Source organism: Falco biarmicus, chromosome 15, assembly GCF_023638135.1.
Source record: "Falco biarmicus isolate bFalBia1 chromosome 15, bFalBia1.pri, whole genome shotgun sequence".
Lineage (NCBI taxonomy): Eukaryota > Metazoa > Chordata > Aves > Falconiformes > Falconidae > Falco > Falco biarmicus.
The window spans coordinates 1,256,358-1,281,100 of record NC_079302.1 but is presented as its reverse complement, the minus strand read 5'-3'; the positions used below and the strand labels follow the sequence as shown (position 1 = coordinate 1,281,100).

Below are 24,743 nucleotides of genomic sequence, written 5' to 3'. Positions count from 1 at the left end.
CTATATTTTGTTAAGTAAAGAGTTTCATAGAAATACCTTAGGTTTTCAAGCTTTAAAAAGAAAAAAAAAAAAAATCAGAAGACTAATGGCATCAATGAGAAGCAAATAAAAGGAGTTCTTGGCTTTCGGCTCCAAGATGTGAGACACTAAAGTGTAAACTTTCTGATTGCTTTCTCTTCTCAGTGCATTTTAATTAGCCTACCAGAAGTTTGGGAAACACTCTGTGTAATCTGTCCTCCTGCGACAGCTGGTAGGGGTCTGTGTGGCACCACGCAGCGGGTGCAGGAAGCTCCCCTGGCCATTGCCAGCGCGCGGTGGCTCTGCCATCAGCCTGCCCCCAGCCCAGCCTCAGCCTCCGGACCCCGCAGGGGTGCAGGAGAGCTCAGCTCAGCGTTGCCAGAGCTGCGAGTAGCTGGTGTGGTTCAGCTTTGAAATACCCAAATGGTTCAATGTAGGCAAAAGGAAACATGTTTGGGTTTTGATTTCTCTCTCAAACTTTCTTGGATCTCTGTCTTTTAAGTTTCTTAGGGTGAAGTTGCCCACAAAGAGCCTGTCATGCTTGTTACAAAGGACTTAGAGGTGTATTAACCTTTGATTTACTCGCTATCTGCCTATTGTGTGTTTTGGGTTTATTTTTGCAAGTTTATCTTTTGAACTACAGATGCAGCCTCCAAGCTCTGAATTACAGTCATGAGTAACACGAATTGTGCCAGAAGCCAGAGTACAAGGGACTTTTAGCTAATTTCCTACAAAGTCTTAAGCTAAAATTCCAGTGGCAGCTTCACAAGTGAAATACTCATTTAAGCCTCCCCACGAAGTTGTTTTTAAAGCTGGTCTCAGAAACCTTTAATTCAAATCTGCCATCCTCTAGTCTTGGATAAGCTTACGATGAAAGATGAGCTTATGAACTGAAGTGGTTCTGAGGACTAGAGTGTGCTTAAATCTGGAATGAACTTTGAGCCTCCATGAACCTGTAGCCAGAGAAAATTTCTGAACTACACCCTGGTCTGTGCACATGGTGAGCCTGAGTTGAGAGGGGTTTCGGAGCTGGACCGCGAGCTCTGGGGCAGCCCAAGCAGCACCCCTCTGCGAGCTCTGTCCTCTGCTGCCTTCCAGGCTTCAAGAGATTCAAGAAGTACTTTGCTTCTACACAAAACTGTTTTTCACAGTACAGCCAATTACAGGAGGAATGAAGCCCTACAATCTGGTTCTGCTTTCGCGTCCTGTTGGGATTGCCAAGTATTTTAATATAAAAAACACTCACTATGCGTTTAACCCTTTCAGATACCTCCCTCTTGGGACTGCACGTTTCTCCGAGTGACAGATTGCTCCATCACATCACCCTGGCATTAAAGTAGGTTTTTACCTTCCTTTAGGTATTTAATAATAAAGTACATTAGCGTAGGATCACAAAATTTTCACTTTCTCTATACTGCTTTTCCAAAGGGTTGAAATCAAAACTATTGAGAACACACAGCACTGCTTGCTGCATGTTTTATTTATGGACTTCAGTCACTTAGATTTGTCTTTCAACAGTTTTCCAGTAAGTACTGAGCCATGTGCAACCAACAGCTTAGTGAAGAAACAACCCTGTAAAAGCAACTTGAATAACAAATGAGGGAGACTGCAACTGGAACAGGAGCAAGTGAGCAGCACAGCAGGAGCTAGGAGTTAGCCAAAACATATAGCTAAAAGCTCTCTGGCAAACAGGATTTAAAATTCAAAATATTTGTGAGAATAGGTTAAAAAACCCAACCAAATAAACAAACAAAAGCCAAGAAAAAAAAAAAGGCAAATAACTGAAAACCACCTTGACAAGCTTGTATCCTAATCTGCATAAACTGACAATTTTTCACAGCTTCTGTAGCAGTCAGTTGTGAAGAGCTGCAGATAGCTGTTTGGGCTTGGTTTTTCTGTGGTTTGCCAAGGTGTGTGGGTTGGTGGGGAGAGGCTGAGTGCTGGGGAGTAAGAGAGATCTTGCAAAGCTGTCCTGCACCTTGGCTGTTCTCTGACAGTAAGATGTCATCATTTTGATGAAGCATCAGTGTGAACCTTCCACGACCTTTCCCCATGTGTGATGCCAGTTTTGTCTGTGTTTATGGTTCAGTTTTCTTATCCCGGTAATTTTGGAACATGTGGATGAATATTTAGATTTCAAAACAGGAATTTTTCCCATTTCAGATGATGCTAGTTGTACAGACTTTCAGGATGAGGACAAGGTGGCTATGGTCGTTGCGCTGATGTGGGGCCGTTGACAGAAGCTCTAGCAGACCTTGCTGTGGTGTCCCCAGCTTTTGGGGAACCTGCTGGCCTTCCTGCACTGATGTGGGAGGTTGTCGTTCTGCAGAGGAGAGCCTGGAGGGTGGATGTGTGTCAGGGATGCTAATCTGGATCCCAAAGATCTGCATTTTTTTTCTGGGTGATCAGCTAGTGTGTGAGCACAGGCTGGCACAGAAGTATGAGTGTCCCCTTGCTCTCCTACCTGCAGGTTTAGCACTGCAACGGGGAGCTCGTCAGGAGAGCTGAAAGGAGATTTTTCTGAGCCAGGCAATGGGCGTGTTTGTTGGGGTCTTATCCCGACATTCCTGCAGGCACCAAATGCGCATCATTGAGGACGAGCAGGGTAGGACTGGAACAAGGCTTGGGGTGAGAGTGTTGGAGGAGATGGGGGGACAGTTTTGTAGGAGGCTGAAGCTGGTGAGTGGAGTTGCAGTGCAGGGCTTGTAAGCTCCTGCTTGCCAGTGTCTGCTGAACACAGTGCTCAAGTGGTTCCCCAGCCTGATGGCCCTGTGCTCCCATCTGGGTGGTCGTGTTTCTCTTTGGGCAGTATGCCTCAGAGACCTCGGAAATGCTCTTAATTCCTTTTGCTGGTTGGGGTAGGGTCAGGCTTTTGGCACCGCAGATACCAGTTCTGTCCAGGTAACAGCAGTGCAGCCGCAGGCTCCGATGACGTCCTTGTTAAATAATGGATGGCCGTTCATTAACATCCATCTCCAGCATCGAGTTGGTTCACAAGCTGGGAAGGAGGCTGTAAGGTGCTTCCCCCAGCCTGTTCTGTGTGTCGTGGCGTAAACTACTGATTTCTGTTAGGCTGTGCTAGTTAGTGCTACAGGGCACTTCGTCATCTTCTGTCCTAACTGCTATTTCTGCATAAAATTTCATAACAGTTTAAAGTCCCCAAAATTACTGTGGAAGCAGCATGGGAGGTTCTATGTTTGCTCTCTCTTAGGGAATTCATTAAATTACAATAAATAATGTATGCATAATACATAACTTAATACCATAATGTTCTTTTGGTCCTACTTGCCAGTCCTAAAAATTCTGGCCTTGCACTGTAATGCATGCAGTCAAGTTCTGCAATTCAAATTAGGCAATGAGTTACACTTACGCAACAGGTTCTCTGAAAGTTGTGCCTTTGGGTAAGGTTGGACAAGCTCCGGTAAACCTTATTGCAGCTGTTTGAAGATACTTGTCTCCGGGTTACTTTGCCTCTCTGCCAAAGACAGCTACCCACACTGCGGAGCTGCGGGGCAGAGCACAAGCGTGCTGTCCCATCCTGCTGCTGGAGCACGTGGCCATGTGCACTGGGCACGTGGCTGCCATCGCCTGAACAGCTGGAGCTGGCACCGGGAGCTCTGGGCCTGCCAGGCTGTGCTCTGCTCCGCTGGCAGTACCCAGGGGGGTGCTAGTGCCTGGTGCAGGGTGGCAGCAGCTTTTAAGATGGTGGGTGAATATTTATTTAAAAGCTTCGTGATAGCAGTTTGACTCTTACTACCTTCCAGGAGTTTGCAGATCCCTCTGCCAGGACACAGTGAGCCAGCGGTGGTGTGTTAGAAGGAGCAGATTCCAGCTCATGTCCCTTTGGCAGGGACATGTCTGTGCAGAGTAAAGATAATAAGCAGGTGTCGGAGTCAGTTGGTTTTTTGAAGTTTCTGTGTCACCCATCGTTCTCCAAAACTGCCTTCCCAGTACCGTATTTTGAACCCTTCCCATTGCCACGAGCTGTGAGGTATTTATTAATAGTCTGGATGTTGTGGCATAATAAGGAAAAGCTGCTGGGAGCAACTTGGAGTACAAATACTTGCTTAGATACTAGTTTGATTTGTGTTGGAGTTGCCATTCAGCTCCATTTTTACATTGCTTTCTTCCTGACACCAGGAATGTATGTCCTGGTTTCTTCCTCCCCTCTCTTGTTCTGCATTTAAAGCAGAAAGGTGGATTTCTAAGGAGGTGCCTGTAATTTGCCACCGAATCATCAGTGGCGTGCAGTTAATCCCAGCATCCAGGTTTGCTCTTTGTCCTCAGCATTAGCTCAGAATTTCTCTCCCAGCAGAGCAGGCTGTGGCGGCTCAGGTAGAAGTGCTGTTGCTGCCTTGTCCCAGGGCTGTCTGAGCCTGCTCTGCCTCCCCCCTTGCCACCAGCCCTTGGGGCTTGCAAGCTGGGGAGAGTGGGGAGCTGAGGCAGGGGCCAGGATGCTGTGCTCTAATTGGGGAGAATGTAAAAATCTGATTTGTATCCCTTCCCTCATCCCTTGTGCAGGCCTGCCCACAGTTGCAGAATTTGCAAGGATTGATGCACATGACCCATTTGGGTTTCACCACGTTCATGTGGCAGTTAGGCTCCTCTGACCTGCTGCCATTTATTTCCCTTCAGCTGCCTAATGGCCTCTAGACTTTATTCCTGCCTCTCTTTCTGAACAGGCTTTACAGTCATGTCCCACCCACTCCTCTCTTTCTCATGCTTCGAGAATGATGGTTACAAAGAAAATCACCTGGGGAAGTTTCAGGCAGCAGTAACAAAGCCTATCTCCACAGAGGGGAGGCTAATTACACAGCTAATTAATCCAACAGATGTCACTTTAAATGCCTGTTTCTTTGTGATTCTGTTGCACACATCATGCTGGTTAAACAGACTTCATGGACCCCGTTCAGAATGCCTGCGCAGGCTGCTGGAAGCTGCCGGCTTAGACCCTGGTGTGTCCCGTTTGCTCCCCAAGGTTCGTATCAAGGAACAAGTCCCAGAGAGCCCAGTCTAGACTGCGCTCCAAACAGATTGCAGCCAGAGAGAAATGCTGTTTAATAGTTATGCTTGGTTTAAAAACTCTGAAATAGTAGACGCGAATATTGAAGCGGTTGTTTACATTCTTGCTCTAAGTACGGACGCGAGGCAGAGGTGTCAGGAGAGGAGACCCTGTCCTGCTGCACCAGAAGCACTGTTTGGCCACGGAAAAGAGAATTTGGAAACGTGAGCCGCTCCAGTAAGGTCAGCAGTTCAAGCCCAAGGGTGGTGGAGGGCCTGAAGCGGCTCATCCCGCAGCCGGCACGTCTGGAGGGTTCCCCTACTCCGGCTCCCTGGGGTAAGAAAAAATGAGTCTTTCTCCAACATCTCGAGCAAATCTTTGCTCGTAAGGGCAGGGACATGTCCTGGTTGCCCCCCAGGAGAATGGAGCGGTTCCTTATCCTTGTGTGGAGCTCGTCCCTTGCTGCTGGAGGTCTGTGGTCACTGCACGACGGCTCTTGTCGCCTCTGCTCAGACTCACCCGATGTGGTCTTCTGCCACATTTGACCTTCAGCCTGGGGGATTAGGGGCCACCTGTAACAACACAGTGGTGTGAGCACTGGTGGTTTCAGATGTCAGTGTTGCGGTATTTTCTCCCCTTTGTGCTGTCCTGCAGGCTGGTGACATTAAGGCAAGGTGCGAACACCTCAGCAGCACATCCATCACCCAAGGTAAACCCTGCTGTTGGCAAACACTGTCGGGCTGGGAATGTCCCGGTTTGAGATTGTGATTCTGAAATGTCCTGTTTTCTGGGTGTGCACTGTGCTGACTTGGCCTTTTATTTTCCACTTCCGTACTAGCAGAGTCAGAGGATTTCCCACTTCTTACTGAGCAGATACCTTCTGGGGACAGGAGACTTGTACAACGCTGTCTGCAGTGCTGGACCAATGCTCACAGCACTGTACTTGGAGGGTGGCTGCTGGCATGGGGAAAGTGACCCAAGTGCTCTTGATATAACACACGAGACAGTCCTGAAGATGGCCAATTGAGCTGCCTAGTGTGAAAGAAGCAGGAGAAATACAGTTGAGGGGGAAGAGCATCTTTCTTGGGATCTTAACATTATCGGTAAATCACAGTTGGCACACTTGATTCAGTGTAATGGATGTGTTCTCATTTCCCACAGCTGATGAGGATTATATCAGCTTGGTTTAACAGTCTTATTTTCTGCTCCCAATGCACACTTGTTTTAATGCGTTTCAGTTAATGAGGTAGAAGAGAGAATGAGGTGTTACTGTTTATGTACAGACAGCAAGTCTGTGCAGAGGACTCTGGAGTCCACGCAGTCCCTTCCCATTGCTCTCAAAGGGACAGCATTAGCTGGCATTTATAGAAAATTTATTGGCTGTGGTTTATCCAGGTAAAATTTTTCCCAGTGGTGCACACCTCTCTCTCATGCCTTCCTTATGCATTATTACAGACTACAAGGCACGTCGGCAGCAGCCTGTCTATGGGCAAGGGATGTCAGCGAGCAGAGGTGGCCTGGTGTCATGTCTCGCAAAACCACACCATGTATTTGATACGGGCAAAGCTGCTGCGATTTACCTGGGGTAAAAAGTTCACGTGTGCCCTAAAGTAATTTACAGCTGGGGAGCTTCATACCTCCATTGTGTCGCTGCCGAGGTGTTTGCAGGTCCCAGCCAGGGTCAGGGCCGCCCGGTGCCAGGCGCTGTGCGAGCAGGTTCCTTAGCGGTGCCCTCGGAGCGCTCAGCCCGCTGTTGTCTCCTCCCGAGGAGGAGGTGTGCCGTGCCTCCCTGAGGTGCGGTAATGGGACCCACGGCTGCTGAGGGGCTCTGCCTTCCTGAAAAACAGGTTGTCCTTGTGCTGACAGCAAATATTTGTGGTGGGGTGGGCTGGAGCTGCATTTCTCCCAGCAGCATCCTGCCTTCCGCAGCCCTGCGCCGGGCTCGCTGCTGGTGAGAAGTGCCTGTAAACAGTTAACGCTGTTACCTCATTGCTGGCTGAGTGCCAGCGGCTGGCATCACTTGGCTGACGGCAGCCTGAAAGGCCCTGCATATTGTACCGCTTTGAAGGTAAAGCTGCTGTTGGTTTAAGCGGGAATTAAACAATTACCACGTCTTAGTTCTCCCCACCTTCGGTGGATTGACTCTATAAATTGTCAGCCTGTTGACATTTTAATGTGAATTATGTCATATGGTATCCCCTTTGATTTCAACATGCCTCAGTTTGTAAATACACGAGCCTCTCAAAGGGTTGTGGTTAGCGTACACGCTGGCGGCCTCGGGGTTTTTGGTGGGGAAGGAGCACAGCACTTGTCTCTCTGCATCGAGTGTGCCAGCACGGCGTCTCGTCTCGCAGCTCTGCTGCCGGAGCTTGAGGCACGCGCGACGGCTGCCTCGGGGCGCTGGGGTCTGGCAGGGCTGCCCACAGCCCCAGGGACCCCCTGGCAGCACCTGGGGTCCTGGTGCATCCTCCAGCCGGGCTCAGTTTGGGGTCCCTCTGCGTGGGGCTTCTTCCCTGCCCCTCCGTGACGTGAGAGCTGCCCACGTCTCGAGGGGTGAGGGGCTTCTTCACTCCCTGTTGTTGGTGTCTCTGGACCAGCTGCCGAAACCGGGGCGGTGCTGCTGCTGTGCTGAGACTTGGCACTAGCCTGAGCTTGTGCTGGCGCTTGCTGTCAGGGTGCAGATCCGAGTTGGATCCTCGGTCAGAAGCAAAAACGAGAGCGCCAGCAGGGGAGAAGCTGTGCGGTCATGCCAAAATCTTTCTGGGAGGTGGATGTAGCTAAAAGCAGCCGAACAGTGAAGGGGGTAGAAGGATGAGGCAGGAAGGGCTTGGGTGGGTGAGTGGGCTAAGACAGGATCGCATCAAGCACCCACACAGCACGGGGCTGTGGATGGTGGCTCGTGCTGTGGCAAAGCTTCTGGGTATCCCCTGAGTCACGCTGCAGGCAGGGAGGTCCTGTCCCCTTGTCTGGGTTCCTGCTGGGTCTCCTTGCAGCCCTGTCCCCATCCAGCTGTCCTCCCGTCCCCTGGTCTGTGCCACAGAGGAACTCTTAATTCAGCAGGTCCTGACTTTTTGGATCAGCCATCCTTTCTGCATTGTAGTCTTCACGTGTGTGCCAGAGGAAGGAGGATCCTTAGGCAGGGTAAGCAGAGGAGTGAAGAATGGCTGGGAGCTCTCCTGGGGTGGCAGTTGCCTTCCTCACTTGAGGTGTGCCTTGCATCCTCTCCAGTAAAAAGCCTGAGGGAGTCCCACTTTGAGAACTGCAGGTGTACAGTGTTCCTGGGGCTGTTTTGTAACTCCAGGGGTGTTGCGTACGAGGTATGTCACGTTAGGACATGTTTGTGCTGCTGTGGGTGGTTGCGGAGTGCACCTGCTTGTAGTACTTCTGATGAACCCAGGATCGATGCCTGTAGGAGGGAGGCATGAAGAAGGACAGTACTGTAGATTTGTTTCGGCTGTTGACCACCAGCTGTGTTGCTAGAAATGGAGCAGATGCTGATGCATGTGCTCTGCTAGAAGTCCCTTGGAGAAGACAGCTGGTCCGGCTGTCCCAGAGCTGTTTTCTTGATTATGCTTTGACCATAGGTTGGAGAGATTTAAAGACTTTGGAGTCCTTCCATTGATGGTGTTTTCATGTCATGGGGTCTGTGTTACAGGGAGCTTCTGTTTGCCTGTGTGTTTCCTATAGTCCCACAAAGTAGGGGCCTTGCTTTTATTGTTTTCATACCTCCTTGTTTTTTACTTACCTGGGTTTTCTGGTGGATGTACTGCAGTGCCCAGGTAGACATATTAAAATGTGTAACCCTGGGCTGGGCAAGTGGATTAGCAAGACACAAAACCTGCATATTGGCCTCTTGATAGCATACACCAACCCTAAGCAAGTATCTTTGCGAAGAAGTTAATCCCACGTGGTCACAGAAATGAGAGTCTTAGGGCTACTGGAGTAAATGGAGTTACACATGCAATTTCATAAATAGGGTTTAGAAATCTGTCATCTCTTCACACTTCTCTGCCGTGAGCGGACACTGCTCCCAAAAAAGACTTTGCTGCTTCCATTCTATTTCTGAATTGTAGTAGTCAGTAATGCTGATTAGTGCTGCCTTCACCATATTTATCATTCACCCTGTGCATATCTCCGCAGATTTTACGTTGTGGATTGCAGATCCAGAATTGCTAAAACCAATAAATACTGCGTCTGGCTTTTCCCAGGAGTTTCTGTACCTATATACTGAAATACAAGTGGATGCAAATGCACTTGAACAAAGGGAGCACCGAAGAGCAGAGACGTTTATCATCTCAGATTTTATGCTGTTTGCTTCAGTGTACTTCTATAAGCTCTGTATTTTCCATATTTGTAGTCTCATCTTGGAGGGAATAGCTGCAACTACTATTCAGAGCAATTCTGGTCTCTTGCAGATCCCTCTACAGAAGCATTGTACAACTGAATTTGGGTTTAGACACACATAGGAAATCTCACACGAGCGTTGCCGTCAGTGTTACGTTTGCACTAAAAGAAAGCACTGTATGAATGCAGGAAGCTGGAGCTTGCCCCTCAGTAGGAGTTTAAACGGGTCCAGGCACTGAAACCCCTCCTTGCTGCTTGCATTGTGCTCAGTGCTGTGTGAGCCACGGGCTAGGTAGCAGAACAACGGTGGGGAGGGTTGTCTTTGGTTTTAAAAGCCAGAAGGTAAGCCACTACAGTCTGGCTTTAAGAGAAGCTGTTGTGTCTTACCTTGTATGTTGAATTATGTCTCAGACTTCTGCTTTCAGTTATAAAATCTCATATTAGAAAGGCCTAGGTAAGAAAGAACTTGCTGTATCCTGTTGTTTGAAGAGTTAACTACTGACCTTGTTCAAAATACATGCACCATTTCATGCCTGCATTTATTTAGCTTCAGGTTGTGAGCACTGGATTCTGCTCTGGCTTTTCCTAAAGATAAAAGGAACTTTTACTGTGGAAAGTCTCATATGTAGGTGTTTGCCAATTGTGATGATATTAATTTCTCATGGATGAAGTAAAAAGGTTGAACTGAAATCTCACTGTCAGGCTTACTTGGCTCTACCCTATACCAAGGCCATAAAACCAGGAATGGCACATAAACGTGTGTTGTTCATTTCCCTGGGGAGCCAGGTTTCCAGCGTCTTAGGGTCCACTGCACCCTTGGACTGCAGTAGTCTTACAGCCTTGCCTGTTTCCCAGTCATCTCAGCAATTCTTTACAGGATGCTCGTCTCGGGGGTTAAACACAACGTATTCTCATAATGTTTTAATGTCAAATAAACCCTTACACCTTACCTTTGGGCTGGCAAAGCTTTTGCTGGGAGTTTTCATGGTGTCTTTTCATATTACCATGAAACTGGTAAGGAAAAAGAAGAGGGGAAGGAAAGCACGGTCATGTGGGGGATTTCTAATGATTTGAAGGAAACTTTGGGTTGTCCTGTATTCATCATCAAGACTGGAGCGTAGTGGCTAGTTAAAAGGTTTTTTTACTGCAAATTCAGTTTATTTGCAGAGCTGCACAAAGCTGTTTTGTCCTTTGTACAAGATCCCAACTGGTGTTGCAGGATCTGCAACCAGTGTGAGGAAGAGCGATGGGATGTTTTGACCCTGAGCCCCTGTCCTCAGTTCCTGTTCTCCTCACATGCCTTGGCATCACTCCTTGGGTTTAAGTTGCTTAGGAATGAAGGCTGACAGCTAGGGAAGGGGCAGCAGGTCTCTCCAGGCTTTTTGTTTCAGGTTTTTTTCCCCGTTTGCATGGTGCTAAGGCGGTTGTACCAGCAGTGCCACCACATCTATCGACATCCCACGGCTGCTCCCCAGCTCTGTACAGCTGTACGCGCTCTTATTTTTGTGCCATTGAAATGCAGGTTGTTTAGTTTCTGCCCTTCTGGTAAAGGATGATGTCTTGTGCAGGTGTCAGCTCACGATGACAGAATAAAAAGCATATCATCTCCTGCTGGTGCAGAATACTGACCTTTTCCATTTAGAGGCTTGCCACGTAGAGGCAAGGGTGGGAGGCAGTGGCAGCCCCAGCCTCCTGGGGTGTCTTGGTGGGGACTGGGGGCGGGGGGGGGGGGTGGGGGGTTGCACTTACCATATCAGTGTCTGTTGGGATTATAGAGAAACATTGCCCCTTTTCCTGGCAGTCTCGCAAGCCAAGAGCCTGTTGTGGATGAAGTTAGAGCAGCAAGCCCAATCCATTCATAGGCTGGAAATGGCTTGGAGCATGTGTGTAATACATGAGTCAAACAATTTTGCTGCTGTACATTGTTACGGGCCATTCTGACACGTCCTTTCTGGTGGAAACCAGGCCTGTGAAGGTGTGCTAGGAACCACTGCACGTTCAAGGATTGAGGAGATGTCCCAGTTAAATCTGGAGGAGGCTGTGGTTGGAAGGATTCTCCTCACCAAGAACTTGGTAGCTTTCCTCACAGAGTAGTTGCTCGGTGGTATGGGGCAAGGAGCAATTGCCTGAATTTATATACACCATTCTTAAGACACATTAGTGTGCCTTCGGCTCATGGAAGCCCTTACAACTGTCTTAAACATAGGAAATACTAGGCTTGAGGTTGCCTTAATGCAGCCCTTTGTGTGCAGGCGTTATTATAGTTTTTAATTACAAGTAATTCCATACATATTTTTCCAGTAGGATTCTTGCCTCATTCTGCAAGTGAGTAATTATTCTGTTTCTTTTTATCTTCCTCTTTCATTACATTGCCCCAGGCTTTGTCTAATACAATCCAAAGCTTTCACTGAATGAAGAATTATTTATTTTCTCATGGGCATTTCTGTGGTGCTCTGTGTTCTGTTTGTGTGTTTCACAGACACTTAATGAACTTACCTTCACAGTGCTTGTCTGAAATCGGATGGTGCTCCTGTCCTTGTGTTTTGGGTATATTGATGCACTACTGCTGCATCAAAGGTTGTAATCTTGGTTGCCCAGCTTGGTGCCCAGCCCTGCAGCCCAAACCTCTGAAGAAGTGCTGCTCTGCCGGGAGGGCTTCACTGGCTTAGTCTTGCTCTACCGGTTTTCATTTCACCTTCAAGATTCAAGGAATGTTACGTATTTCCTCTTCCTGCTTCTGTTCTCTGCTGTACTAATTCACTGCACCTTCCTTTGGTTCTCCTCTTGTACCGCCTGCTCTTGAAAATCCTTGTGTTACCCACATCTTCAGACTGCCACAGCTGCACCACCACTGCTGCTGTCCTGTCCAGCATTCCTTTTGTGGCAGCAGCCCTTAACGTGCCCCAGAGTGCATATGGTGCCTTGTCTGTGTCCTGGGCTGGCTGCTTTGAGCCCAGCTCGGTCAGGGGCGTTGGATGAAGAGAAGGCTGCTACTATGTGGGATGCTGGAGAAGGCAGCAGAGCAGACGCTGGTGAGGATCCTGTTGACCTGCCAGCTGAGGAGGTACCACCGTACACTGCAGCAGGTGGAGTTCTGGAAGGGTTGATGGCTCCGTGTCTAGGGGTACATGTTTCTGTGTTGCAGGGGTGCTGTCGTGAGGCAGGAGGGCAGAGTTTGGGCTTTCGTTGGCCAAGGTTGCACAGAGTCCTCCAGTTGGCTGGAGAAAGTGGAGATTGGTTCTCGCAGCTGGTTCTCTGTGAGGACCGTGGACGAAGGATGAGCTTGGTCTGTTGTTCCTAAATGCATCCTTGTTGGCTTCTGTGAGGGGAGGTTGTGTCATCCATCTCTTCGATATTGATATTCTTCGATTTATGGAGAGGATTAAAAAATTGTCTTGTGTTGTTTGTTGTTATTGTATGGTTATCTGTTGGGATTCAATGTGGTACATTGCTGTAGGAAGTTATAAAGAAGCTATATGAAAACAAGGAAATCTTCAGTCTCTCATAGTGCTTGTAACTTCTCCAGAGATAGATGAAACAATAAATACCGGGCAAGGGAAGTTAATCTGTGTCTGTAGTATTTTATTAAATAACGTGAACTCAGTGTGGTTTTCTGTGGCTGGTTCAATTTCCCACATGGTTTTATGGAGCATTATTACAGTGGTCCCTTGCTGCGCGTGTCAGCGGGATGGCTGCCTGTGGGTCGGCTGCAGCAGTGCCCGCCTGTCCTGCCTGGTCCCGCAGCACCTCTGGAAGGACATTGCATCCCCGGCGTTCCTCCAGCCTGCTGCCCGGCTTCCAGCTGCGGTGCCTGGAGCCCAGCCAGAATGTGGAAGGACGGGTGAGGGCTCACGGAGAGGCGTCCAGCCTCGTCCGTGTCCTGCTGCATGCCGAGAGCGTACTGCCCTCCACGAAAAGGGAGCCGCTTCCCCTCGGGCTGCTTCCCTCTGTGGGAACCTCCTTGTGCCGCTCCCCAGCACAGGCAGGTGCCTCTCTGCTTCGGGATGCGGTGAGCAGCGCAGCGGGTGCGGAACGCTCCTCAAGCTTTTCCTTCGGAGCGTGGTGGTTTCTTTTCCAAAAGACTTAATATGGGGGGGGGGGGGGGGATACCATTTTAATTTAAATTCTTCAGGCAGGATCCACGCATACAGAGAGGGTTTCAGGTAGTTGTTTTAAGTCGGAGCCGGCGTTAGCAACACAAGACCAAGTGTGTGTTACGTGCTGTGCCTTCGAACGCGCAGAGCCTGCTCGGAGGTCCCTCACAGCGTAACACATGGATCACTCCTTTTGCTGCTGGAGGAAATAATACATCATCTGTATGGATAGTCGTAGTCTTGTTCTGCATTATGGAAAGCCTTTTTCAATCACTCAACAGCCATATAATTACAATATGGACAACAGATTTTTATCCTGCTGTCTTTTCAGGTTCCCCCCAGCCCTTCTTATTATATAATTTGCCTTTTATGCAGTAACTTGCTGTATTCACAGGCTGTTCTAGTTCAGCTGAGTGTTCACAGCTTAACAACTCACACTGAAGTTATTATTTTCAAGTATATGTACAAAATATGTTTAAAAAAAAAGACTGTACAGTGGGATTGCTGAGCCTGCCTTTGGTTGCTGTCTTGTCTTAATGTTCAGCTGTTCTTTTCATGTTTCTTCTCTTAACTCTGGGAAAGATAAGGCTCCCTGAATTCCTCAGCTCTTGGCTGTCCCCAGCACTGAGAAAGGAGTGGACTGGAAGGCCTGACCTCCTCAGTGATGTTGCCGAGTTGTGGCAAATAAAGTTCTTGCTGTTTTTATAACTTCATCCTGTTGCTGTCCATACAGTACTTTGCAGGCACTGCTTTTAAAAAGGAAATACAAGATTTTCTGTCATATTTCTCCAGGGGTGACAGCAGCCATGCAAAGTATGAGGTGACAAAACCATGCATTTTCCTGAGGAACAAAATGTCATCAGTTCAGGTTTTGGTGAGCTTGCAAGAGGCACCCCACCGTCACCAAACCACTGTGCTGCACTGCAGAAGCTGCTGTGTGAAGCTCGGCTCACAGTTGACATCCCTCAGGTCCCTGATTTGTAACAGAATGCACTTCACATGAAGTGTATTGGGTTCGTGTTTCTTAGAGGTGCACGAGTGAGTAGCAATAGATGCCCTTGCAGACTTGCAGGGCTGTCATGGGTCCTGCAGCAGAAGCCACGCATGGCTGGAGCAGGAGCACACAAGGTTGAGGGCACCACTTTTCGGAGCAGCTGATAGGAAATGTACTCTCCATTGTGCTTTGTTTTTATCACTATAATTAGCAAGATCAATACACACACTCCTGTATTCATCTCCACATATAGCAGAGCTTACGCCTGTGCCTCCCTGGGGAGAGCTGTGAAGATTTCAGGGATCTGGAAAATTCTCTGAAGTTGCAGTTTCCCAAGAGTTGATCCGTTGTGACTGCAGCTCTTGTAATGCAGTAGTGGGAGAAAAGAAAGTTCCACGGGTGTAGGAAGAGCCCAGGTGCAGTGAGACCTTTCCCCCTTGCTGCTCAGCGATGTATAGCGTAGTGCCTAGCTGCACCCGGGGATACCCGTGTGCTACCAGAGTTAAATAATGCAGGTGGTAAATGGCATCTCCAAGTGCTACCTTAGCTCCCTTTACACCTCCTCCCTCCCTGAGGATGTCGGCATGCCATCGTGCCTCTTCTGCTCTGGGGGTGCCTCTTCTGGGGTGGAAGGGGATGGCCAGCCCAGCTGGGCCAGCATGGGCTTTGCCATGGGCTTTGTTCTTCCTCGAGGGCACAGGAGGAATCTTAGTGATGCTCTTACACTTTCAGTAGTCCCACACAGATTTTCATCTTTGGGGATCTCTTTTAACGAATGATTAATTAGTACTTTCAGATCTGTCGCACAATTAAAAAGGTGGGGGTGTCAATACAAAAAAGTTCAACCTTTCTTGGCTCTTGTTTTCTGTTAATCTCTCTTGGGGTTTTTGCCCACTGACCCTGGGGGACTGTGAATACGTGGGGATGCTGCTCGTCACAGTCTGCATAAACAATGTCCTCGTTAAGAGCTGATCGGCTTAGCCAGGCCCCATGAAGAAGTTAGCTGCCAGAGCTGAGCAGAAGCTGGGACTGTTGCCTCCCTCTGGGCTTTAGCCCCTCCTCATTAAGCAGGTCCGGGCTATTGATTGGGAGCTTGTGTTTGGAAGAGTCTTACTTACTCCATGCATTATCTTGACAGATTGATCAGACCTGATTGAGAACCTCTTAAAGGAACGAACAGCTGTAATGGGAAAGTTGGACTCTGTCATCCGTTAGGATGATTCTGGGAGCGAGAAGAACGAGGCTGACATCTTGGAGCAATTGTATTTACAATTAACATGGCTGAAAACGATTGCCTCTATTGATCCCCCCTTCCTGCAATTACAGCCCCATTGTTTACATTCCAGCACTTCGGTTATAAAAAGGAAATTCAATAATTATTGCATTATTTAAAGTTAAAGTGCCACAGAGTTTGCTGGCTACGCTTGCTGGTTGATTTAACGTTCAGTAAAATCCATGCTGAGCTCTCCATCTTTAGGCTGAGCAATATTTGGCTTTTAATGAGACTTCAAGGGCTGGTGGAGCAAGCCCAGTTTGCTGGGTGACTTTTGGGGTCGTTTATGGGGGAATCCCAAAGCATTTCAGCACAGCGAGCACCAGCCTTGTGGCCGGCGGGTGAGCATCTGTGGCCTCTGCCCGCGTGGGACCTCATGGGGATGGCTCCTTTCCCGTGCTGCAAGGGGGGGTGGCTGTTACTTGGAACTGCCAGGAACTCGTGTGCCTCGTATGTTACTGCTGACCTGCCAGGCTCTGCTCAGCTGCCCTGTGTGTTGCTGCAGGGCTCTTCTTTGAGGAAAGTCCTTGGTCTTGCTTCTCTCCTGCTTCGCATCATGGCGGTCGGGAGCTTGTGGTGTGACGGCCAGGGACTCTGCACGGCCGCGCTCCATTCTTCTCAGCAGGTCTGTGCTTGCCTGGGGCTCACGGGGTCAGTGTCGGCCCCGTCATGATACCAGGGGTATTCACTTCATGCCAGGCAGGGTTGAAGGGCACCAAAAAGATGTTCAGAAGGGGGCGGCAGGGTTAGGCACAGGCTGTTAATTGGGGTGGCTGGTGCTGTTCTTTAGGCCTTTCAGTGTGACTTAGGGACTTGCATCGAGCATCTCAGCCGCTTTGGCATGAGGGAGTGCTACCTTTCCAGCCTTCTGGAAAGAAAAATAAAGATCAGGAACCAAAAGCTAAATCACAGTTCAGATTTGTTGCGCAAAGTCTCCTTGTCCTCATCTTGTGGTGGTGTTTTTAAAGGCTTGGGCGATAATGAGGAAGCTTTAGCTGGAGGTGGGGGAGTGGTGCTCACCCTTAGGCCGTTCCAGTTACCACAAGCTAAACTGCAAAAACTTGTGGCCATGTGAGTCTGAACTCCACAGTCGGCAAGCCGCGCGAAGGAGCTGTTATGCAAGGAGCTGGAGAACCTGGAATGAGGGAAGGGTTTTGTAACGCTACTTCTTCAGAAGCAGTAAACAACTGCAGTATGTTGGTGGAATACGAAAAAGCGTAAGTTCATCTTTTGAACCTGCTGTATGGAGAATCAGTTTTTTCCTCCTTTCAAAACATCTGGGCTGCGGGGTGGCTGCAAGCACACCAGCGCATAGCCAGCATGTGTTCTCGCTGCATGCAGCATCCGCCCCGCATCTCCGTCAGCTCCAGGAAATTCCAGCCGGGGCTGCAGGTGTGAAAGGAGAGCAAGACGGATGGGCCAGCTCTGACTTTTATGGAGTACTTGGAACAGACTGGGATCAGACAGCTGCATCCACATGACTTTCATTAAAAATTCAGATTCTTCTCTTCCAGGACTGTGATTTATCTCGTGCAGCAGATCAGAGGCACATGGGGGCCAAGAGACACTTATGAGGCTTCTGAGGTCCATTGCAGGGTCTGGTCCCTTTCCATGGCAACCTGTAGCCTCCCCTCCAGCTCTGGTGTAAGGATCGTGTCTCGTCTGGCTCCCCAGGAGTGCATTGTCACCGGCACGGTTCTTGCTGGCATGTGAAATGTTTCCTGCCAAGCCTGTTACTAATTACCCGTGTCTGACTTCACCCTGAGGAAGAGTCAATCCCTGGGCATCCTTCTGTGCTGAGGATGTGCTCATAGGGCTGGCGTGCCTCCAACACCTCCTCCTGAACACGGCAGGGTGTGCTGGTGTTGGCTTTCACAGTAACCCTGTGTGGCTTGAGATCTCGCGTAACCCCTGTGTGCTCCACTGGTTCTGCGTGCCACCGTGGGCTTCACAGGGGTCCTGCCGGCTCTGGGGCTCGTTGCGGGTGCTGGTCAGATGTAAATGCTTGCAGGAAAGAGGAGGAGCAGTGCACATCTGCAGCGATGCTCCCTTCCACGGCTTTTGTAACCCTTCAGCAGTTTTTTGGCTCCTTCTTCCTCAGCTGCATCTGTCAGTTCTTTTAAGTCACTAATTTTACCCATTCTAACAGAGCAGACATCGTGCTGAGTTCAGCAGTACAAGGGTGTTGCATGTGGAAACAAAAACTCTTCCAAAGACATTTGAGACTGAAAACTTTTTCTTGAAGAAGCTCTTGGTAGTTGAGTGGCCTCCAGTTTTGTGGCAGGAGCATCCTGTAACGTGAGCACCAGCAGGAGAAAGTGATCAAAAGTGATTTGGAAGGAGATTTCTCCATGCTGTTTATCAATTAGCCATACCACCACCTGGTCTTGCTGAGCGATCAGAGTCGGTAAGCAGCAAGGGTGTTTGCGTAAATAAGCGGGCGGTGGGCTTCTCTGGCCGTCCCTGTCAGTGTGTTTGCAGAGATGTCTGATTTGGTTGGTTTAGGGTCCAGGTCCTTGCTGCAGCTGGTGGTCCTGTCAGCCCGCTGCTGGTGAGGAGAGAAGTTCTTTGTCTCACAGCTGGCAGGCCAGGGGCTTTTGGGATTCCCACTGTTGGCAGTGCGGGTTAGTCCTGAGCAGCTTTTAGGGCCCTCCAAAGGGCAAGCTTTATACAAGATAAATTTAAGTTTGCGTAGAAATGAGGCCTTTTTGCTAATGAACAACAAACATCAAAAGCACGAGATAGTTCAAAGTGGTTATTGCATCTCCCTCGTGAGCTAGGGTTACAGTTCAGATAGCCCCAGAACAGTGTCTGACCCACTAAATGTAGCAAATAAGGTTTGAAAAATAACATTGTGCCTTCTGGCAACAGAGTGCTATAGGGAGGATTATCCGCTCATGTTACCATAGGAATCGGGCTCTTTACACAATGACTGTAATAATACAGAAGAGGTTTTAAGCAGATAAAGATTTAACATCTTTTAATACTTAAAAGACATACAAAAGTTTTTAGAAATGAGATTAAATGGTGAACATTAACTGCAGTAACACCTACATAGGTATTCAGCAGGAGAGTTCATTACTTGTGTAGTAGTAGCAACATGGATCCTCAGTTCCAGTTACAACACTCTCATCTCCGAAGAACTTAGTCTGAGTACATGGCACGGGGGTGAGGCGGACTGCCTGCAGTCAGACAGATTAATACAGCTGTCGCATTAAATTCCATGGTTATTGAAAAGTGCTGTGGGTGAGGCGGTGTTAGATGGGGAAAAGACAGACTCTAAAATAAACAAAGTTTGCAGGATGTGAGAGATGGAGGTGAAGGGAAAGAAAAACTGAATGTATCATCATCCCATACTTTGTTTAAAAGTAGTTTTCCATAGTCATACGCTGTGAACATTTATTATGCTATTATTTACTAGAAGAAAACAATTCAGAGCCAGACGTTAGAGAGCAAGGGCTGGAAAGTCAGTCCATCAATCCGGCACGGGTCTGCCCGTCCCAGCACAGGCAGCCTTGCTCGTGCTTGCACGGGCACCTCGCTGGCCCGCGCCCTCCGCACCCGTCCCCTGCGCCGAGGGGCTGGGGCAGCGCTGGCACCGGTGTGCAGGTGTCTCCCCCTCCTCCTCCCGCGCTGGAGGGGCCGGGGCTGTGCACTGCGATTCCCACAGGGATGGCGTGTTGCCTGCTGGCCCCCAGCACTCTGCAGTGCGTATAAGCACAAGTCACAATTTTTCCCCTGCTTATTTAAACTGTCTTCGCGTTCAGACCCTCTAAACGTGCCAACTTCTTTGAGCCAAACCCAGAGGAAGGGCTCTGTGCAATACTCCCTGAACCGGCCAGGAACGCGCGTCAGGCAGATCATGTGGGGCAGGGCTGAGGCCGTCCCAGCGGCTGGCGTGAGCGTGGCCGCCCAGCGAGCATGGTTTGGTATGGAGTCACCCTGAAATACTGTTTTTGTTGTGAGAAGCTAAAGGAGAGGCTCCGGCGGTGGTTGTCGGTGCCCCTCTGTGGGGCTGGGCTGGCAGCCAGCTCTCCCCAGCGGCTGCTCCCCATCCCGGGGGTTTGCTTGCCATCCTGCTGCCACGCGGCTGTGCCCGGGTGATGCCACCCCGCGCGCAGGGCAGAGCTGCAGCGGGTACCTCTTGATGTTGAGATGAAGTTGCCAAATATGGGGGCTCGTCACCAGTGGGGAACTGGTGTTCCGTGGGAAAGGTCTGCAGAGAAGGTCAGGGGCTGGCGGTGCAAGGTTTGTGGCAAATGGAGGAGATGAGGTCTCTGAGCAGGATCGTCCTGTGTGAGTCACAGCCCGAGAGCCGAGCGCTTCCCAAATGGAAGATGGGCCAGATTTCATTTGATTTGTGTGTAGGAATAGGTGTTGTGAGTGGCACGGTGTTATGCTGCGGTTAATGTACATACAGGAACAGCCCGCATCCCCCTGGGAAGCTGTACTCGTGAGCCGTATGGTTTCCATCAGAGCGTTCCTCTATCTGTTTCTGATTTAAAGTGGAGCTTTGACTAAACCTGATCAATATTTTGCATACCATGCGTGAAGAACCAGATGTTGGAAGTTTCCTATCGTTGAGAGGGAGGGGGCAAACACCCCCTCCCGGACTTGCAGAAATCAATGTTCTCTGACAGTAGCTGGTTGGTTTTCCTAGGAACAATATATTCTTTTGATTTTCAAGTTGATTTGTCTTCTAATAAGGTTCTGGTTTAATATTTTGATTTTTTTTTCTGTGATACGGGTAAATTCTCACAAGAGGAAAGCTTAACAGTGTGATGGACAATAACTACATGTAGTTGTCCAGCGTTTTGTCACTTCCAGCAACTCACAGCTAGTGCTTGCTGGTCCGTCACATTGTCTTATTCTGGCCTGCTCCTTTCCTCTGTTGGAAGACTGACATGATTCAGAGGTAGGCGTGCGATGTCGTGCCGTGTCTGGGGTGGACTTGGTGGTGTTGGCACCCTCAGGTCTTGACGCCTCTGGCAGAACAGGCAGGCAAAGCTGACCCAAGCAGAAGGGGTATTTGAACATGCATGAAGTGGGCGCAGAAGAGGAGCAAAATATAAGACATGTTTGTTAAACTGTTTAAAACAAATGTTTTCCTAAAATCCCCTTTCAAATGAGAGTAGTACAGACTGTGCCTCTGGTTCCCATGTCCTTAATATTTCCTTGAACCTGTGACCAGTTTTTTCTCTAATTGATCACTAGGGGTTTCCTCTGCCTTCTCGCAGAAGCTACTGCTGAGCCTATTGGCACTTTCTGAGCTTGAACGTGATGTTTGCAGGATGGGTGCTTCCCCGACATCCCTCTTGACTGACGGAAGACAGGGGTTGCTGTGCATCTCCTGGAGCGAGACCCCCAGGCTGCGGCGAGACGGGGCGGCAGGGAGGTTTTATTGCCAAGGCTGTATCTTAAGCAGGGCAGAGAGAGGCTGGTTAAGCCGGGCCACGCAAGCCGTGTGTGGCTCTTGTGACTGGCTCACTATCCTTAGCTTTTTATGTCTTAAACCATTTCTCCTTTTCTGGCTCAGAAAGAGAGTAATGCATGCAAACAATAGAAATGAGTGGAAGAAGAAGTTCTTATGAGGGAAAACAGCAAAAAAAAAACTTTTGAGGGCACCAGCGGGATTAGTGCCCTAGTGAATTCTTCAAATATTACAGTGAATTTAATTAAATACATCGCAATCCCAAAAGAGGCTAGTCTAATTAGCCAGATCTAGAATACATTTATTCTCTTCCCTCACCCTTCCAATCAGAAGCCTCAGCATCAGCTCCTATCCTATTTTTAATCATTCCTAGACTCAGAGGGCTCTCCTTCCTCCGTGTTAGCGAAGCACACAGCGCTGGGTAATATGTCTTTAATCTTATCTGAGCTGTAACTCAGATAATAGACATCAGAATTTTTACCAGAAGGTCCTGGCTGCACATAGGCAATATTTTTGATTGACAAATCTTGAGTTCATGTCCAAATCACCTTACTTATGTGCCTTGGACAAAGTGCATGGTGAGGCAAGAGTTTCATGAGATGACCCAGAAGACAAAAAGAGGTCTTGAGGTTGGACAGCAGAGCTGGCAGGGATTATTTTTTAGCTGAAATGTAGGTGTGTAGTGAAAACACCAAATAGCCCTCACTGAGGAGTCTTACATTTGACTTCGGTATCCGTTTTTCTTCAACTTGTGATAAGCCCTTACTGTGGGAATTGGGAGGGTTACTGTGAGCTCTGAGTCCTGGTGCTGCCCAGACTGGACAGAGTGGGGCTGTGCCATGGCACCAACATAGCTGTAAGCAGTGAGTTTGTCCCTCTGCTTTTAAGAAATAATTGCTGCATCCTTGGGATCTGTGACATAAAATAGCTATTCATTTCCCTAGCAGCGTGGATCTCTGTGCCAGACGATGGATAGATTTTGTCAAATAATCAAGGTATAATCTTGAATTAGCTATATTGACTGCAGTAGCGGAGCTTCAGAGGGTGGCAAGATTTTATTTCTAAGTGCTAACCTCTTGCAGTGGTACCCAGCCGCGTGCTCACCATTGGCTTCTCAGTCTGGATTGTTGTGGCAGATGTCTTCCAAGCCAGGCTGCTGCTTTCTTCCGGGTCTGAGGGAGTAAAACCCAGATGCCAGGGAACAGAGCGCTTGATGATGGATAGGATGGCACACACTCTATGCTCTGCTTCCATATGCTGTTTCTAGGACCTCTTGATCTGATGGGTTCTTCGTGTTCTAGGATTGCTGTGGTCTTAGTCGTCTTAGTTTACAATGAGAATTTATCAAATTTAGTTTTATCTGTTTGACATGCCGTTGGATCCTCTCCCAGGATGAGCTTCAAATATGAAAGAATTAGCCATGCGTAGGTGTGAATAGATGTTAATGTTAGATCTGGTATTTTCTTTCACTGAAGGAGAAGATCTTGCCTATCTTGATTTTTGCTTCTGTGCTCATTTCAGCGTGTTACGTTTTTCTTGCTTCTAAGCAGGAGAGTGCATGGTACCCTGAGAATAAACAGGCTTGATCTTACTGCGTCTTTGTCAAAATGTGGTTTCTTTCTTAATTCTCAGGTGGCTTTTAGCAATTTACAGTGGACTAACCCAGGGAGACTGGAGATGATAAAGGAAATTCACATCTCTCTGCTTTATTCTTCACAGCACCTTCAGCATCACGAGAGCGGGGTTGAGGGTGAAAGCTGCTATTATCACTGTGTCCTCTGTAACTACTCCACCAAGGCCAAGCTGAACCTTATCCAGCATGTGCGTTCCATGAAACACCAGCGGAGTGAAAGCCTACGTAAGCTGCAGCGCCTCCAGAAAGGTCTTCCTGAAGAAGAGGAAGACTTGGGACAGATCTTCACCATCCGGAAGTGTCCAGCTGCTGAGGCTGGTGAGTGCTGCCTCCCTTGCATGAACAGGGTCGGGCTCTTGGCTTCTCTGCGTCACAGGATTTGACCAGCAGCATCAGAACCTCCACGCAGTTCCGTGCCAAGCTCGGTGGCTTTTCTTGTGTCTCTTCCCTGCTGTGGGGGTCGGTATTGCTTGTCAGTAATGCGTTACGGGAGTCACGGCTGCCCTGGGGTAGCACAAGACCCTTCTTGTACCTGCAGCATCCAGCATAGCTCTGCCTCATGGGGCTGGTGGCTGGTGGCTCTGAAGCACCAAATACTTGAGCACATGCTTCGTTTTGTAGTTGTAAGTGGTCCCCTCCGTTCCAGCAGGGTAAACGCGGGTTTGACTTGTAGATGTGTGTATGTTTGTTCAGGTTAGTTTCTTACACAGGGGAATGTTGTATGCGTGTCTAAAGATACCATCACATTTAGACAACTCTAACGAACTATCGTACTATACTTTCTGTAGCTATTTTGTAACGTGTTAAGTGATGTCTTGAGCGCCAGTGCAAACCTGTCCCAGCTGGTTCATTGATTTCTAGCATTTCAGCCACACTGGATCGGGAGGAAGAGCTGGTTGCAAGGGGTGGGCAGGAGAAGGGGCTGGTTTTCCATGTCTCCTCTTGACAAGGTGGATAAGGTGAAGGACTTGGATGAAGCATTTGCTCATACAGAAAGGACAGGTAATAGGAAGGGGATTGCAGCTGTGAATCTAGCAAGAGAAAATGTACATTAAAGGGAAGAGGCTGGGCAAAACAGAAATTGTACTTTTTTTAATTGTTTAAAGGGTTAAGAAGGTTTTTTTTTATGTTAGGAAAAAGCAGGATCTAGTGAAGCCCTCTTTGAAGGGAGCAGGAGGAGGAGGAGGGGAGCCTGCCCAAGTCTTCTGGTACATGTGCTGTCAGGGATGTGAAGACACTGGAGCTGGAGCAATGCCAGCAAAAGCCTTTACAACCCTCCTCTTGGCTTCAGCCAGGACTTCCCTGCATGACTGCTGTTGAAATTGCTAAATCTTACAGAAATCGCTGAGGAACTGGCATTTTGCAATTAATGCACATAGGGACAAGGAGAGTCATCTTAGCTTAAAGGCAGTGAGAAAGGAAAGCAGCACAAACTGGAAGAGAATAGGTGTGGGTCTTAGAAAGGTCCATTGAATTAAGACCTGGGTTGTGTTGCTGTTATGCATGTTAGTAACAAGGACCTGAAATAATTGCGAAACACCCAAAAAGTAAAGCAGGAGATTTTTCATTAAGAGTTAAATTCAGTCTCATGGAAAAAAGTGACCGATCTGTGAACTCAGCAGCCCAGTGGAGTAGAGGGCATGGAGCATGCTTTCCCAAAGGTCACGGCGGCAGTGAAAGCGTGCTGTGGTTGCCACACTGTCCCGGAGGGGACAGCAGCTCTTACAGCCGTTCTGCTTCTCTGCAGTGCTCCACTGTAGAAAAACATTCAGATTTTGAAAGGGTATGTTGATCAGTGTTGTATGATTTGTGAGTTTTCTTAAAAGTAAAATGAACAGAGGGAAGAAGCTGTCTGTGCCCTTTTGTGATATACAGAACAATCCTAAAAAAATCTTTGTTTACTTTAGAAATTTTTGTTTACCTTGTCTCTTACTTTAGAAGCCTTATCTTTCCC

The 24,743-nt window shown here is 48.6% G+C and overlaps 1 protein-coding gene across 2 annotated transcripts in view; it reads left to right on the top strand.

The window, feature by feature from the left end:
* The window catches only part of ZFHX3 (zinc finger homeobox 3), a 174,424-nt gene that overhangs the window by 73,727 nt on the left and 75,954 nt on the right, over positions 1-24,743 (top strand). For both annotated transcript variants that reach the window (XM_056360423.1, XM_056360422.1), the window contains exon 4: positions 22,876-23,107. In XM_056360423.1, the coding sequence (XP_056216398.1) occupies positions 22,876-23,107 (232 nt within the window). The remainder of the gene's footprint in view (positions 1-22,875; positions 23,108-24,743) is intronic.